This window comes from Asparagus officinalis, chromosome 7 (assembly GCF_001876935.1).
Source record: "Asparagus officinalis chromosome 7, Aspof.V1, whole genome shotgun sequence".
NCBI classification, from domain to species: Eukaryota; Viridiplantae; Streptophyta; class Magnoliopsida; order Asparagales; family Asparagaceae; genus Asparagus; species Asparagus officinalis.
Window position 1 is genome coordinate 75,868,813 of NC_033800.1, and position 16,779 is coordinate 75,885,591.

The 16,779-nt window shown below is 39.6% G+C and overlaps 1 protein-coding gene across 1 annotated transcript in view; it reads right to left on the minus strand.

Annotated features, from left to right (window-relative positions):
• Positions 1 to 16,779, minus strand: part of LOC109846927 (BEACH domain-containing protein C2-like) — an 86,983-nt gene that overhangs the window by 18,405 nt on the left and 51,799 nt on the right. The window contains exons 15-18 of the mRNA XM_020416166.1: positions 12,432 to 12,977; positions 12,219 to 12,362; positions 11,549 to 12,046; positions 7,974 to 8,122 (exon numbers count right to left, since the gene is read on the minus strand). Of these exons, the coding sequence (XP_020271755.1) occupies positions 7,974 to 8,122; positions 11,549 to 12,046; positions 12,219 to 12,362; positions 12,432 to 12,977 (1,337 nt within the window). The remainder of the gene's footprint in view (positions 1 to 7,973; positions 8,123 to 11,548; positions 12,047 to 12,218; positions 12,363 to 12,431; positions 12,978 to 16,779) is intronic.

The following is a 16,779-nucleotide window of genomic DNA, read 5'->3' on the forward strand; positions in this document are numbered from 1 at the left end:
GTTTTTGTTTGCGACGTGTTGTCTGGCGTCCAAGCTTCATTGCGACGCATTGTCCGGCGTCTGACACAGTTTATACTCATATGTTTATTGGAGTCTTAAGAAGCAGTTTATACTCGTATACTTTTCGGAGTATTGATTCTTTTATTGCAACGCATTGATCGGCGTTGACCTAGGGTTAACGCGTTGACCGGCGTTGACCTAGGGTTTCGAACGTCGTACGTTTTAAGTTTGGTCGCAACGCATTGATTGGCGTTGACCTAGGGTTACGCGTTGACTGGCGTCGACCCTAGGGTTTCGAACGTCGTAGGATGCTCAAGTCACGAGCCCAACTAATGAAGCTGATGCGTCAGGGTTTGAGTCGGGCTAGCATGCAGATTGTTCAAGTCCGTTCCGCATGTGACGTTAAGCTAAAAGAGTTAACCCTTTTAGTGCTACGATATTGAATACGTAGACTTCGTCTTTCTCCTGTGAAAAGACTAAACAGCAACGTGTATGAGATGTTGACTTAGGATTTTTGGCAAATCCTCAGCCTTCAACGGATTTGACGTGCTCTTACCGACTACCGTTTGAATCGGGCTTACATGCGAATTGTCTAAATCCGTTCCGCATGTGACGTTGTGCTAAGAGAGTTAACGCTCTTAGTGCTACGATATTGAATACGTAGACTTCGTCTTTCTTACGGGAATAGACTACCCGGCGACGCGTGTTAGGCGTTGACTTTAGGGTTTTTGGCTAACCCCCAGCCTTCAACGGATTTGATTAGCCTTTACCGACTACCATTTAAGTCGGGCTAGCATGCGGATTATCTAAATCCGTTCTGCATGTAACTTGTGGCTATGACTTCGAATACATAGACTTCACCATTGTTATGGGAACAGGTTACCAAGCAACGTGTATTAGACGCTGACTTATCCCTACTTAGGTTTCGGGATAAAATACCCCAGAATCAAACTCTGGTGTCTTTTTCTTCGGAGAAAGACTAAACCGGCGACGCGTGTTAGGCGTCGGCATATCCTTTCTTAGGATTCAGGATAAAATTCCCCATGCGTCTAAGGCATGGATTTTGGTGTTATTAATACCAACCTGCCACAATGTTGAATATGTGGGCGGGTGTTCTTTTTAACGGTTAAGAACTAACCGGCAGCGCGGGTTAAGCGCAGACTTATCCTTGCTTAGGTTTCAGGATAGAATACCCCAGAATCGAACTCTGGTGTCTTTTTCTACGGAGAAAGACTAACCCGGCGACGCGTGTTGGGCGTCGGCATATCCTTTCTTAGGATTCAGGATGAAATTCCCCATGCGTGTAAGGCATGGATTTTGGTGTTATTAATAACAACCTGTCACAATGTTGAATATGTGAACGAGTGTTCTTTTTAACGGTTAAGAACTAACCGACAGCGCGGGTTAAGCGCAGACTTATCCTTGCTTAGGTTTCAGGATAGAATACCCCAGAATCGAGCTCTGGTGTCTTTTTCTACGGAAAAAGACTAAACCGGCAGCGCGTGTTAGGCGCAGACTTATCCCTGCTTAGGATTCGGGATAAACTTCCTAGACTGGAATTCTAGTGTCTTTTTCAATCGGTGAAAGACTAAACCGGCAACGCGTGTTAGGCGTTGACTTATCCCTACTTAGGATTCGGGATAAAATTCCCTGTACCTGTGAGGCACAGATTTTGAGAGTTAAAAAAGGTGGTGTCTTCTCTTGGGGCAAAGACGAACCCAAAATAGGAGAGGAGGAATTTTATATTCTATCTCCCGAAACTAAAGAAGAAGAATTTTATATTCTATCTTCAGCTGGAAAGGAGACTCGAGGTGGGATCTCCACCCAGAATCCGGAAAGGTGAAACTAAGAGTGGGATCTCCACTCCGAGAATCGAAAAGATTCAGATAACCCTAACTGTCGGAAGGTTTGATTACCGAACTAAAGATGAATTTCTCGTTTATCGAGAGTGAATTATGGTTTTGACCCTAACTGTAGGAAGGTTTGGCCAAACAGGAGTTTGAGGTGACCCTAACTGTAGGAAGGTTTGATCACTCGATTTGAAAGTGGACCTCTCGTTCATTGGAGGAATCGAGAGGGGATTTTGGTTTTGGTCCTAACTGTAGAAAGGTTTGACCGAATGGAAGGTTTAAGACGATCCTAACTGTAGGAAGGTTTGATCGCTCGATTTGTGGACCTCTCGTTCATTGGGGGAATCGAGAGGGGATTTTGACTGTGGTCCTAACTGTAAGAAGGTTTGACCAAGTGGGTGTTTTGAGACAATCCTAACTGTAGGAAGGTTTGATCGCTCAATTTGTGGACCTCTCGTTCATTGGGGGAATCGAGAGGGGATTTTGACTGTGGTCCTAACTGTAAGAAGGTTTGACCAAGTGGGTACTTTACGTCCAGACTCTAACAGAGAGAGTGTTGAGTGCATAGACATGGTGAGAATGGGAGTTCTTATTCATTACATTGCTGTGGTTTTGGGAACTTCCCATTACACCGGGTTATCCTTAAGAATATTAGCTTAACATTCTCCAGGAACTTCCCGTCAACAGTGGGGAAACAGTTTAGACTCATATACCTATTGGAGTATCAGGGAGTAGTTTAACCTCTTATACCGGTCGGAGGATTGAGAAACAGTTTATACTCGTATACTCTTTGGAGTTTTTTCGTTCTTATTTGGCTTATCTGAGCGATATGACGCTGGCTTCAATCAAGGTCTGAATGCTATTCTTGAGAGCAAAGCAATCCTTGGTGGGATGAACGACCCTCCTGTGGTATGCACAGTACTTTGGGTCCGTAGTGTTGTCAGCTTCCTCCTGATTCGTGATAGGTGGTAGCTTGATCTTGTTGCTTCCAAGGAGGGATTCGAAGATGGCTGGAACGTCTTCGTCCTTGAAGGAATACTCTCTTTGGAGTCTCGGACCCGAAGTCTTTTGCTGTTTTCGGAGTTGCTTTTGCGACGTTTGATATCCGAAGTCTTCTGCTGTCTCCGGGATTGCTGTTGCGATGTTTGATTAGCATCAACAGCCGCTGCAGGTGTCTTGCCCTTACCACGGGAGGCGAAGTTAGAATTCGGAGGCTTAGTTGTTGATTGACCCCTCTCGGCTTTCTTCCTTCGAAGGAATCGCTCAGCTTGCTCCCCTCGGACCTTCAGATCCTTCCACGTTTTGGACGGTGCTGTTCCCATTGCTTCCAACACATCCAACGAAAGATTGTTGTGGCAGGGGGGGGGAATGAACTCTTCAGTGATCGGGTCCCGGCAATTCAACGCCTTGTTCCGGAACCTTTTGACGAAGGTGTCGACTAACTCCCCGTCCTTCTGCTTCTCATCGAGCAATGATCCGATCTCCGGGCTTGAGGCGACGATACAAATCGAAGACGGCTCCGCGAAGAGTGCCAACGAAGGACCGTACCATCAGAGGCTCATTACCAGAGATAACACCCAGGTGCGATTTGAAGTAAATCAAATGTTGAGTGGGTGAACCCTTCCCATCAAACGGCGTAAAGTTAATCAGACTGAACTTCGCCGAATAGGGGATTGATTCCCATTCTCGTGTGTATGGACAAGGGATGCCCATCTTCTTCATTTCTTGAGCGGAAATCAACGTATTGATTTTGCTCTCGAGATTTTTAATCTTCAGGTTTTCACCTGAGTCTCCATCAGCATTCTCATTACCACCCCCTGCATTGACGGGAGGATTATTGGCATTATGAGTCTCGTTCGCATTCGTGTCCTCATCTTCCTGATGAACCTGGTTACGATGACTTGGCTCGCCTTGCTGGTTCGTCAGCGCTTGGATTTGCTGGTCATGCATTTCTCTCATATTCTGCATGACCATCTGCATTTCGAGCTTGAAGCTCTCTTGTTGTTTAGCCATGGCTTCTTCGAGCATCTTGGCCACTTGTTCGGCGCTTATCATCAGCGACTCGCGGGGACCGCGGAGCCAGCATCAGATTCTTCATCTTCTGAAGATAGTCTTGTCCGAACCCTACCATAAGTTCCTCGTGTGATGGCTCCAGACTACAGACGAGTTAGATACCAGGGTACTGGCGGAATTGACTCGGGATTATCCCTTGTCGATGCCCTTTTGCTGGTCATATTGGTGGTGACCCTCGGAGATTCTCCGTCTTTAATTACCCTTCTTCTTTGTCGGAAGCGCCCAGACCTTGGTCTTGGCGTTTCGGTACTAAGCCTTTCGAACATTGAAATTCGCTCGGGGACTGCCTTGATGCAGTTGCACTCAGACAGTACCGTCCGAATAAGCTTTGAACAAGGACACTGAGTTTCTAGCCTTCGAGGACTTCTCTTTCTGGCTTTGCTCGTACCCCCAGCACGATAGTACAGCTCTTCCGTTTGAAAGTCGGAGCAACCTATCGTGTGTTGGCACGATTTCTCAGGTATAACGTAATCATCATCAGACGATAACGTTTCCTTCTGAGAACGAACTGCCTTCTTTGGACTTTCAAGAGTCACGCGCCTTGAGACATGCCTTTTTGGGCGTGAATTCTCAGCGGGCTCCTGAACTTCAATGCGCAAAGTAGTGCGCTTGGGGCGACCCCCAGCATGTTGCGTTGTTTGGGGCTTTCGTAGTGGGTCCAAACGTTCTTGGATTGGAGCTTCGCTTCGCTCCTCGGGACGTGGACCGAGGTTGAACTTTCGGAGGCTGCAGTTGTTGCTCCTTAGTCTGAATCGCCGCTTCAGACTTCGGTTTCCAAGCTTTGCGGGTTGATGGCGGTTTCTTAGCCACCTCTTTCTGCAACTTCCTACGGGCTTCTTCAGCTTGAGCCCGTGCCTGCGCTGATAGTGCTCGGCGCTTGCGAATGCGCTCCTCCAGCGTTGATCGGTTCCGTTTGACATGGACCCATTCCATTGTTGGCGGCTTGGAGGAACCACCATTCATTGATTGTTGAGGCTGCTTGCCTCTTTTGTTCTTCAGATCCACGTTGTAGCGGATCCCGTCAACAGACTCCATGGCCTTTGCGAATTGTTTCGCAAGGCGTTGACGTTACCTTTGGCGGGCTCTCTTCGAGAGAGTCACCACGCCCCCTGCGGCAGAAGGGTTGGCCAGAGCAGATCTGCCTTGGTTGGAAATTGGAGGAATCTCACCCGATGCGACTTTGGCATCAAACGGGGCAAGATCTTCGTTGGTGTCTTCAACGTCTTCATACCAACGAGTTTTTCTCCTGGAGGAGAACTTTTTGGACTTGCGGGGGGAGGTTGATCCGGACGAGGACGACAAGTACTCCTCGAACTTCTGCTGGTCGAACTCGTATTCGACCTCCTCCACGACCGGGATTGAGATCCGCGGCTGCGACGCTCCGATCTCGGCAGCGAAATCGGCGGCTCCCACTGTGGTCGCCAGATTGTTCGCGGGAAAAATCGTGTCTTTCTTCATTATTGATTCCATTGCTATCTTTAAATAACAACTTTTTGAGTTACAAAGATCCGGTCTTTTTATAAGATCCGGTTACAACGAAAATCAAAATAAAATAAAAGAAAGATTACAACTTTTTCTCTTGTTTGTCAAACAAATCACGAGCTCCTGTTTTGCGGTCGCTCGCTTTGGTGGGTTCTTTGCCAACGCCGGGGTTAATCCGTGGACCACCGCGCGATCTAGATTCGGTCGGATCTACACAGTACGACGGGTATGTATTCCGCGAAGAAATAATAGCCGGGGGAGATTAGTTCACCAAGGAAAATAACGCCACAATCTCGGATCAAAGGCCAAGCGTTGATCGGAGGTCATGACCTATCCGTGTAATCTTAGATCTGATTTTTACCTCTCTCAACTCCTGTCCTTTTGTGCGTAGACGCTCGCCAGAGAATCAATCTGAATCTCAAGTCCTCAGTCTTCAAAACTCCAAGCGCATCTTCATCGCGCAGTAGTTTCGCCCGTCAAAGTTCCAACCTTTTCAACAATGAACAAAAGGAGCCTATTTATAGGCTCTGCTCGAATGTGCCGCGCACAGATCCGAGGATCGGCCACCCGAGGTGGCCGGCCACCTGGCGACCATCGTCCACGTGGTGGCTCGGCTGTGGGCCCGAGGCCACCCACGGGTGGCTCGGCTTTGGCCGAGCCCCCCTTAGGCGTAGGGTTTTGTCGTTTTTCCGTTGTATCCGTTTTTGTCCGTGATTCGGCTGTGCGGTTGATTTGTCTGGACTCGATTTGTTGACCTGATTTGGCAGTCGATCCGAATCCTGATTTGGCAGTAAATCCACTTCTGAGTTCGAGTCCGAAACCGATCTTGATTCGATCGTGATTCGTCCGAGTCCGCTCTTGTTTGAATGACTCGTTGATTTCCCGAACCGTTGGCTTGATTCCACGCTCGAATGGATGTATTCCGTTGCTTGCGTGCGATTCGTCAACCTCGTCGCCTCGTTGGTTCGTCGGTTTGTGCCGAGCTATGCTAAGAGACCTATAAGCAATTTTATATGCCTACACTCTGAAACTTTGAAGTTTGAACAACAAACATTTTCTCAGAGAAGTAAAAGGTCATATCCATCACTAGTAGGACCCAAAGCACAGACTATATGAAGAAGCAACTAAAAGCAAGGCAGATGATGCAAGCCAAGTGGAACAGGAATATAAAATAGTAATAAATTGGTAGATTCAGAAAAAGGGAAGAAGGCATAATAACCATCAGAAAGAAGAGTGTCAAAAGAACGAAAACCAATGAAAATTGTATGTTAATGAGTTCTTCAAGCAAAAGAGACGAGCTGATAAAAAAAATTTATCCAAGAATGTAAGACAGTGGCCGCAGATGTTTCGCTCAATGCACAGATACAGTTAGACAAGCTTCTAGTGTAAGGGACAAAATACAAGAGATCATTATGAATTTTGTTGCACCAACAATTGAGTACATAACGACAATATATTTCCGGAATTTAAAGGAAATTGTGAAATCAAAGATGACCTGAGAACAGCCCACAGCTCGGATACACAAAACAATGCAGAAAAAATGGAGATCTTAAAGTAATATATTAATCACGATCAAGTAACACAAAGGAAGTTTTGCAATTAGAAGATTCTTAATTTTCTGATACTCATGAATGGGGCACCAGACACTATAGAGATAAAACACAAGAAGCTAGGTCTGAGATAGATTAAGTGAGATAGAAGACAACTGACAGAAGCTCTTTTAAGGCATTTAAGTGTTTTATTGAATTGTTAAAATAACTATAAAAAAAAGGAGCAATAAATCTATACCAACTATTTTCCATATAGTAGCTTACAAAAATATCCTCGCACACTTCAAACCAAAGATTTAAACTACAGATGGGTACTAATGGTCACAATTTTGGCCAACCACCAAAAGTAAAAGTTACAGGAACTGACAGTTCAGATCTCATAGTTTTGGCGGCTAATCAAAATGTGGATAGTTTTACAGGAATTCATTTGGAGTTATTGAGTTACAGCAATAAACCAGCTGGAAGTCGTCCTTTTTCCACAAGTTGTTCATCATTGCAAACATAGTTGACCAACAGCACAGGGTTCACCATGACAACCCTCTAATGCGAATATTAAAGTAACATAACGGATAATTTGTGGAAATCGTTGAAAAAATCGAAGAAGATAACCTTTCTGGAGCTCATTTGATAAATCTAGTATCAACACAATAATGATGCACATTTGAGGAACCACTATGACTATGCATATTAGTCTACTTGATAAACAAGTTACCAGAATAAAAGGTACATGTGAAATTCAATGTGATAGCTTAATAATCCCACAGTATAAAGGAGAATGCATTGCAGCATCATAAATCCATAACTTTAATGCATATGTCATACAACATGTATATTACTAGATAGAATACATATAAATCTTTAAGACTAGTTATAATAATACCGGTAATAAAAGCCATTTGATAAATGCATATATCAGGAAGTCAACTGTTTTAACAAAAACCTAGTATTCTATGAACAATTAAGGCAAGGTAGAAAGATAAATATACTTGTAGGAAAGATTAAAACAGAATTAACTCACCTTCTACTATATATTTGATGAAGAGAAGATATGAGCCAGCTTCGATCCTTATCCTTCTCAATGTTTTGACTAGTAATATTGGTGATCTCCTCCATGAGGCCGCCACCAATTTGCTCATCAAAAATGAAATTTATTCTTTTTGTTGTTACCTGGTAAAACATGAAGTTATGGCAGAGTAATAAAACATTTGAGGTAAAATATAAACAGAAATTTTTAGTATGGTGATACACTATTTCAGTAAGGACTGACAAGCAATAAAGAGATAGAAGTAAAAACTACAACACTCCCATTTGATTATACAATAGTACAACAGAGAGAACATAAGCATTCAGGAAGAGAAGATCAAATTGGCCTTTTGTCAATAATTAGCAAAATGTGATCTGTAAACAAAATTTGGACAATTTTTACCAAGTTATATGAAAAAACCAACCAACCAACCAAATTCTGAAACTTAGAAAAACAAAAAAAAAGGGAAAACTGGTTCCACTCCCCTAGGTATTTTCAAGCATGTCTCACACCCCACTTTGACTTTTCAAACATGAAAAGCCCCTTGGCATTTTAAAAACTTTCGAAGACCTCCTCCTTTTGCGTTACTTAAATTTCAAAATTGTCTATATTTCTCTTTATCTCTCTCTTCTCTATCCTCCCATGGATTTGCATCAGCCTCAGTTCTAACAGAAAGTTTAGGTCACTTTTTGGTAGGCAAAAATATTAAATTTCTAACAAAAAAAATCTTTCTTTCTAATCATATATCTTCTGTAAATTAATTAGCTCTACAATTATAAACCAAACAACTCATGAACTGCAAAAATCAAAGCCTAAGGCCCTGTATGGTGGGGAGAAAGAAAGGTAAGGATGACATTCATCCCGTTCGGATAGTTTTTAAGGGGTGAAAAGTCTCCCCTAGTTCACTCTCAACAATAAAAACATTTTCCCCTACGCACCCCCCCCCTAAAAAAAAGGAGTGTAACTGAGTGGAATGAAATTCTCATAACTTTCCTTATCTTCTCTCCCCTATTTCGTTAACTTTCCTTACCCCTAATGAAATCCACACACCTAAAGAGCAACCCATTAAGTTATTCACCAAAAATCTATCAAACAAGCAACCCATCGAAGTTCTTCTCGCTTGGGCACTTCATCAAACAAAATAAAGACAAGCACACTTTCCTCCAACACACAATAACAACAGAATTGTCATCTCTAAATCAAAAACTCAAGTCAATAAACAAGTTCAACCATCGTTGCGCGATTCCTTGGACCCCCTCGAACCATCGTCCAGTTCCTGCGAACCGATTCACGATACATTTACAAACCGGTTCCCTCCGATATATGATCCGGTTTCCCAAAATTAGCATATCACTTACAAGTATGTTAGATGTGAAGTCTCTTTAAGTGCACATGCGCAAGACGCAATGCAATGAGTGCAATTAACTCAAGGGAGACATAATAGTGTATGAGCCGATGACTTTACTGTAATTAAACACGTGTTAATTAAATGTAAAACGAAACGATAATCTTAAAATGAGCTCTGTGGAAAAAAAACAGAACAAAGAAACAAACTCTATCAAAAAGAAGTATTTTTAAGTATTTTGTATTAAAAAATATTAAAATTTATAATTAGCTTTCTAGTTTTCTGCTATATACTTTGGAAAACTTTAAGCGCCCCCTAAAAAATTTACAAAGTAACCACTAACCGAACTTGCACACCGAAGCAAACTACCCCCTAACGAATCCAAATTTTCTAAGTGGCGAATTACGTACCCGAATTTGTACCGTGACCCACTACGTACCGCGTACTGTATAAATATGAGTTCAACACTAGATTAATAATCAGTTAAGTCATCAAATTGTCCAGATCAAAAGATATTCTTGAGATGTAGTCACTTCTCGTGACTCTTACCATTTTATCAAGTATAAATGTTCACAGTATATTAATAATTAGTTAAGTTGTTATAAATAATTTATTCAAATTATTCCATGATTTGTAATTTTTTTTCACAATGTTGGCAAAGTTCAATCTTGTCATCCACATACCCTCAAAATAAATCTAATATTAGCCAACGTCATAACCTCAAATTCTTTAATAGGCTCAATGTCATTCTAAAAAGGGTGGGAAGGAATATCGCTACCAATTTCGGTTTGACCAAAAAAATAAGAGGAATGGGCTTGAATGGACTACGAGTGAGCAGACTTTGGCTGAGTGAAGAGAAGAAAGAAATAGGGGTAGTGCAAGTATTTCAAAAGGTAAAGCGTTACTAGGGAGTGAAGTGAAGGTTTTCAAAACCTAAGGGTTTTGTGGCTGTTCATTAGTCAATTTAGACTGCAACATATAGATGTAAATTTATAGGGGGTCGTAAACATTTTGCCCTAAAAGAAAATAATATTAGAAATGACAAATCTGAATATTGTTTAATGCTCCAACATCAAGAATGTCAAAGAAATGTCAACAAAAATTATATCAAAAATGATAATACATTTTGTAAACGAAACATTGTTGACCACTGATTAGGTTAGAAGACAGTAGACATAAGTGTCATATTTAGATATTATTAGTATTTAGGTTTACGAGATATTATTGAGATATTGTGAGATGTAATTAGATAATTTATTTCATATCTATTTTGTAATATTCTCATAATCTCTATTTAAGAAAGGTAACGGTTGGATGAATAAATAACTTAAGACTCTTGTATTTTCTCCACATGGTATCAGGCCTACTCGATCCTAGCAACCTCTCATCTTTTTAGATCTCAAGGCCGTCAAGGGGGTTGAAGGCTCCTCTCAACGGCTTTGATGGCATCAACAGCTTTAACGACTTCAACATCTCTATTTTCTAGATCTTATCAAACACCCTCCACAAAATTACATTAAAAAAAGTTTGCGTCTAATGTTCACGTGATAAACATGACCGAGATTGATGCTCATGGATGAACATTAATCTGAGTTATTATTCACTCTTCGTCATTTTTGGTAGTTATATGAAACGACAGATGTTCTCTTTCGACATTGTTTCTAATAGCTTACCCGCCTAGGGTTTCTACTGACATACCCGCCTAGGGTTTCTACTGGCTTATCCGCTTAGGGTTTTTAATGGCTTACACGACTAGGATTTTAACTAGCTGACTCGCGTAGGGTTTCTACTAGCTGACCTGTCTAGAGTTTCTCTCTACTAGCTAACCCGCCTAGGGTTCCTACTAGCTATTACTGTAATTTTCTAATTGCTAATATCTTTAAGTATTCCGGACAAAGATGACATTGTCAAAGCTCTTGTAACTAGCTGTTTTATTTCGATTTGTAACGAGTTGGACATATATAGTAATATATATTCCAGGTTGAGGAGTGTAAGATATTATTGGTACTTAGGTTTAAAAGATATTATTGAGATATTGTGAGATGTTATTAGATATGATTTTATCTCATACCTATTTTGTAATATCCTCCTACTTTCTATTTAAGAGAGATTAGGGTTAGATGAATAAATAACATTAACTTTTCTATTTTCTCTACATATATCAAACCTAATATCCCAAGAAAATAATGAGAATACTTCATTGATGCAATGTCAAATGACTTACTTGAAAGATTCCCTTAACAGTCTTTAGTGGTCGCACCATCAAAGAGGAAAGTGCAATAGTAATCTTTTCATCGATTTCACTGGTCATGCACCCATGGAAAGGAACTGACATGGACTGTACAAAACTTCGATCTGCAGAAACTCTAGATTCTACTGGTCCCTTAGATTGCTCAGTTACGGATGACACTGATGATGATCTATGCTGGTTATCTACAAAGTTGTCAAGGTTATCAGTTTCTGTCTGCTCATCATTTTCGTTACCCTCTTCCATGGATATTGCATCAGAGATCAGAATTGAAGCACTAGAAGCCAAAGTAGCATTAAATGAAGCTTCTGGATCATCCGCCTTGCCCATATCTGAATTTTCAACAGAGATAGAGCGCATGGCTTGATCTTCATAATCAGCAGCTGCACCCAAATGATCAATGCCCTTGAGATTTCGAATCAAAATTCTCCTCATTCTGGTGGAACACTCCATTAGGTCCAACTTCCAGAAAACCTGTATAATCAAACAGTCAGAACTTCCATCCGAAATCATTATAAGAAATCAATTGCATGCTTTAAAACAAAAATAGCTACACGACTAAATAATTACAGTTATTCCAATCTTTTGACACAAAGAAAGTTAAAACGCAGTAAGACAAGCAACTAAAGAGAACAACTGCACATACGTGTTCAGGATTGTACAGGGGGGCCCTGAATGGGCCAAATAGCACTCTTGTTTCAACTAAGCGATGTATAAGTTTTCTCCAGGAATGAATCCCAGCATATTGACGGCGCTGATCTAGAATATTCACTTGAAAGCGCCTGCTCATCTGAAAAATATCATGTTTTTTGTCAAGCTTGTTAATGAAGGAAAAAAAGGAAATGAATAACAAATATACCTCTGCTTCCTGAATGTCTCTTGCCAAAGTGAAACTGGATACGAGTAATGAAACAAACTTATTGGACTGAGAAGTATAATCTTTCCCAGAAACTGATTTAGAATCAATTGACTGAAGGCATTCTGCCCATGCAGTTCCCATTGCTTCCGAGATATTCCACCTATTTGCTCTTTCAAAGTCTCTGGCACTTCTCCTCTGTGCTGATGTAGCCATAGCTACAGCACTAAGACCCCTCCCAGAACCAATCTTGGCATTACGTTCCAGATCCCTTGCAGCAGCCAGTGCAACAGCCTTTGCAGCTGCTTTATCTTTCGGTACGGGTGGAGATTTGTTAGGCACGTCAGGAGGCCTTTGGAAGTTCACAAATGAATATGATCTCGCTGTCTTTCGCTCAACAGTTGGTGCGTCACGCCTTACTTGTGTGCTTTTAGAAGGAATCATGGTTTCTCCACCACCAGCACCTGCAGCCATCATAGCTAATGCCATGGAAGCAGGAGGCGAAGCAAAAGCAGCAGACCAGCCAGGGGATATCATTAAAAGAGCAGCCTAAATCATCAGATATTGTTAGTCTGAGAAACACCAAGATCAGATAAGTCTAGCAATGACTTCCCAAAATAAAAAATTTCTTCAAAAAGTGTTTCAGTAACAGTCTCAAAGATAGAAGATAAAAGGGAGAGTCAAATATCGGGTCTGCATAATGGTCACTGAATGATCTACGGTTGGCATATCAGACTGGTCACATAAGAAATGCTCAAACAAAAAAACTGAACAGTAGAAACAGTAAATCGCATGAGGTTGTCACTCATTATTCATAAAACAAAAAGAATAAGCAGAAATGAGGAACTGCCAATAACCACTCCTAAACAAAACGAATAACTTCACTAGTTTAGCATGCACATTTGAAATACTAATACATAGAGATCTCTTTTATACGAATAAACCTTGTTCGGAAGGTATTGGAACTTTTTCTCTTTCTACCTGTTGTCTATATAACTAGCTATATGCTGATTTGTACTGGAGGAGAGAACGAGTGAAAAAGTATGTGAAACACACAACACAAATAGACAAGTCCTAAATTCCTGCCTAAATTAATAAGCAACGAGCTAGTCTTAAAAAGAAAGGAAAGTGAGCTAATCACGAACTCCTTGAAGATAACTAAGCAGAGTACTGCTCCTCAACATCTTAACAATTTTCACCGTTAAGAGTAATCCAACCCACTGACGAAATATATATGACAATACAAAGAAAAGTCATAAATTATTCACCAAGTTTGATCATTTACCAATCCAAAATCAAGCATTTTAGGGTTCAAGCTGTGGATGAATTAAACAAACATACCATCTTAAGAATCAAGCAACTTCCTTAGCTATGGTTGAAGGCAGGATTGCCACCTAGCAACCTCAGCTTAGAAAGCCATCTAAAAACCTTGCTTAGAACATAAGCCCAGCATAGACCAGGCAGATCTATCCAGGAAGGGCTCTCAGGTGCCTAGGTTACTATACGAGAACTGGTTGAAGCCTGGGGCTTAGCAGATTTGATCTTGTTACAGCAGCTAAAAAGTGATTAAAACAAACTAAAGTTATTGTTTATTTTGATTCTCATACAAGCAGTCATATACTTCAAATAAATGTTGAAAATAATGATAATGCATGATGTAATGCTTCACGCCTCTACCTCCTGTTAAAGATTAAAGAGATAATGCAAAAAAACAAAAAAGGCAATGCATTATGTATGTTGTTCCGTTTATTAATTATTACATATTTTGTAAATACAAACTATTCATAATGACTTTAACAATCATCAGAATTTTCAAACACAACATAAACAATTAGGAACAAAATATTTTTCTTGCTGTTATATATATAATATATATATATCATATATATTTATATATATTATATATATATATATATATATATATATATATATATATATATATATTATATATATATAATATATATATATATATAATAGTTCATGATACTTTTAAGAAATTAGAAATACAACATCATAAAACAAAAGTAGAACAAATTTCGAATTAAACCCATTTAATTTTTTATTATAAAATTCGACTCATTCAACTTTTTATTAGCAAAACCGACTCATTTCGTGCCACGTCAGCCAGCGTGGCCACGAAATGGGTCGGTTTTTTTTAAATGACGCCGCTAATAGTCAGGGTTGCAACCCCGACTATTTAGTTATGTCGGGGTTGGCAACCCTGACTATTAGATATGGCACATGCTAAAAATAGTCGGGGTTTCCAACCCTGACTAATTTAGGCCCCTCTCTAATTGGTCGGGGTTGGCAACCCCGACCATTTGGCAGAGAGGTAGCTGATGTTTATTTTGCTACGACAAAATGGTCAGGTTTGGGAACCCCGACCGTTTCGGTTTCGAAATAGGCTTTCCAAATGGTCGGGGTTGCCAACCCCGACCAATTAGAGAGGGGCCTAAATTAGTCGGGGTTAAAAACCCCGACTATTTTAGCTTGTCCATAGCTAAATAGTCGGGGTTGCCAACCCCGACATAACTAAATAGTCGGGGTTGGCAACCCCGACTATTTAGCGGCGTCATTTAAAAAAAACCGACCCATTTCGTGGCCACGCTGCTGACGTGGCACGAAATGGGTCGGTTTTGCTAATAAAAAGTTAAATGAGTCGAATTTTATAATAAAAAATTAAATGGGTTTAATTCGAAAATTTGTTCAACAAAAGTATTTTAATAAAAAATAATTTAAGAAAAGTTATATAGATTTACTATGAAGTATCACAATTAACTACTCAAATACATAAATTTATAGCTCATTCATAACTACATTCGTTTTATTAATCATATTCATAACTTCACAACCATATAATGATCTCACCAAAACAGGATATGAAGGTTCAACAAACAATTTAAAAGTAATTCCTTAACTTCAAGTTTTAAGAAGGGATATACTCACAATTCTTTAGACTTATATTGAAATAACGCAAATTATATTGAAATAACGCATGTTATCGTGAGATAACGCAATTTATATTGAAATAATGCATAATGCATATTACATTGTAATCATGTAGAGTTATGACGTGTTTGAGATGTTTCATAAAGTTATGTAACATTTAAGGTCTGTTAGGATACATAACGTAAAATAACAAGTTACGTAATGGGTTTCTTTCAACAATGCTTCAAATCTTTTTATTAGATGACATATTTACTAAAGGAAATTAACAAAAAAAACACATGTAGATTGTCACGCAAAATGACATTTTATAAAAGTAGACAATGTCAAATAACACCCCAAAAGATTTCTCCCTATTTTTCAAGAACAATATGGTTGCATTTTTTATGGGAATTTTTGAATTGAGTTGCATAACATTGCCGCTAGTTTTCTTAAACATGGACATGGCTTTTCTTCACCAAAAAGTATCACAGTATAGAAAATTTAGGGACCTTCTTCGACTTTTTCAAAATTAAGGTTAGTATCATCAATTTAAAAGTTTACAAATATTGATCAGCATATAGTTACAGAGGTAAAGGAGATATACAATATTGTTCAAACTATTATATAAAAATAAAGGACATACACAAATATTGGTTAGCATATGAGTGGAGGAGTAGCGCTTTTATACTGATATATTAGAATAAAGGAGATATACATTGTTGCTCAAATATCAGAGTATTAAACTCATGTCCCCATGCTATGAAACTTTGGGAGAGGGTATTTGAGCAAAGACCAAAAAAGAAAATAAGTGTATCCCGAAATCAATTTGGTTTTATGCTCAGGAGGTCAACTATGGCACCTATTCATATATTGAGACAGTTGATGGAGAGGTATTGAGAGAAGAAAAATGATTTACATATTTTTATTGGTCTAGAAAAATCTTATGATAGAGTGCCTAGAGAAATAATGTGGTGGGTTTTGAAAAGAAACATGTATCATGTATATATATTAATGGGATTAAAGATATGCATGATGGACTAACTAGGATAAGAACAAATGAAGGAGAGACTAGATTGTTTCCTATTGCCATTGGTTTACATCAAGGATCAGCCTTAAGCCCTCATCATTTTGCATTAGTTATAGACCAACTTATCAAGCATATTCAAGATGAACTCTCATGGTGTATTTTATTTGCTGATGATATAGTCATATAATATTAATTGATGAGAATCCAGAGGGTATAATATCAAAAGTAGAAAGGTGACGACAACCCCTCGAAACTAAAGGTTTTAGAATTAGTACAAACAGAATATATTGAATGCAAGTTTAGTAAAACTAAAAAAAAGCCTATAGTACATAATGAAAGCCAAGAAATACCTAAAAGTAACCACTTTCGTTATGTATGATTAATCATTCGTATGAT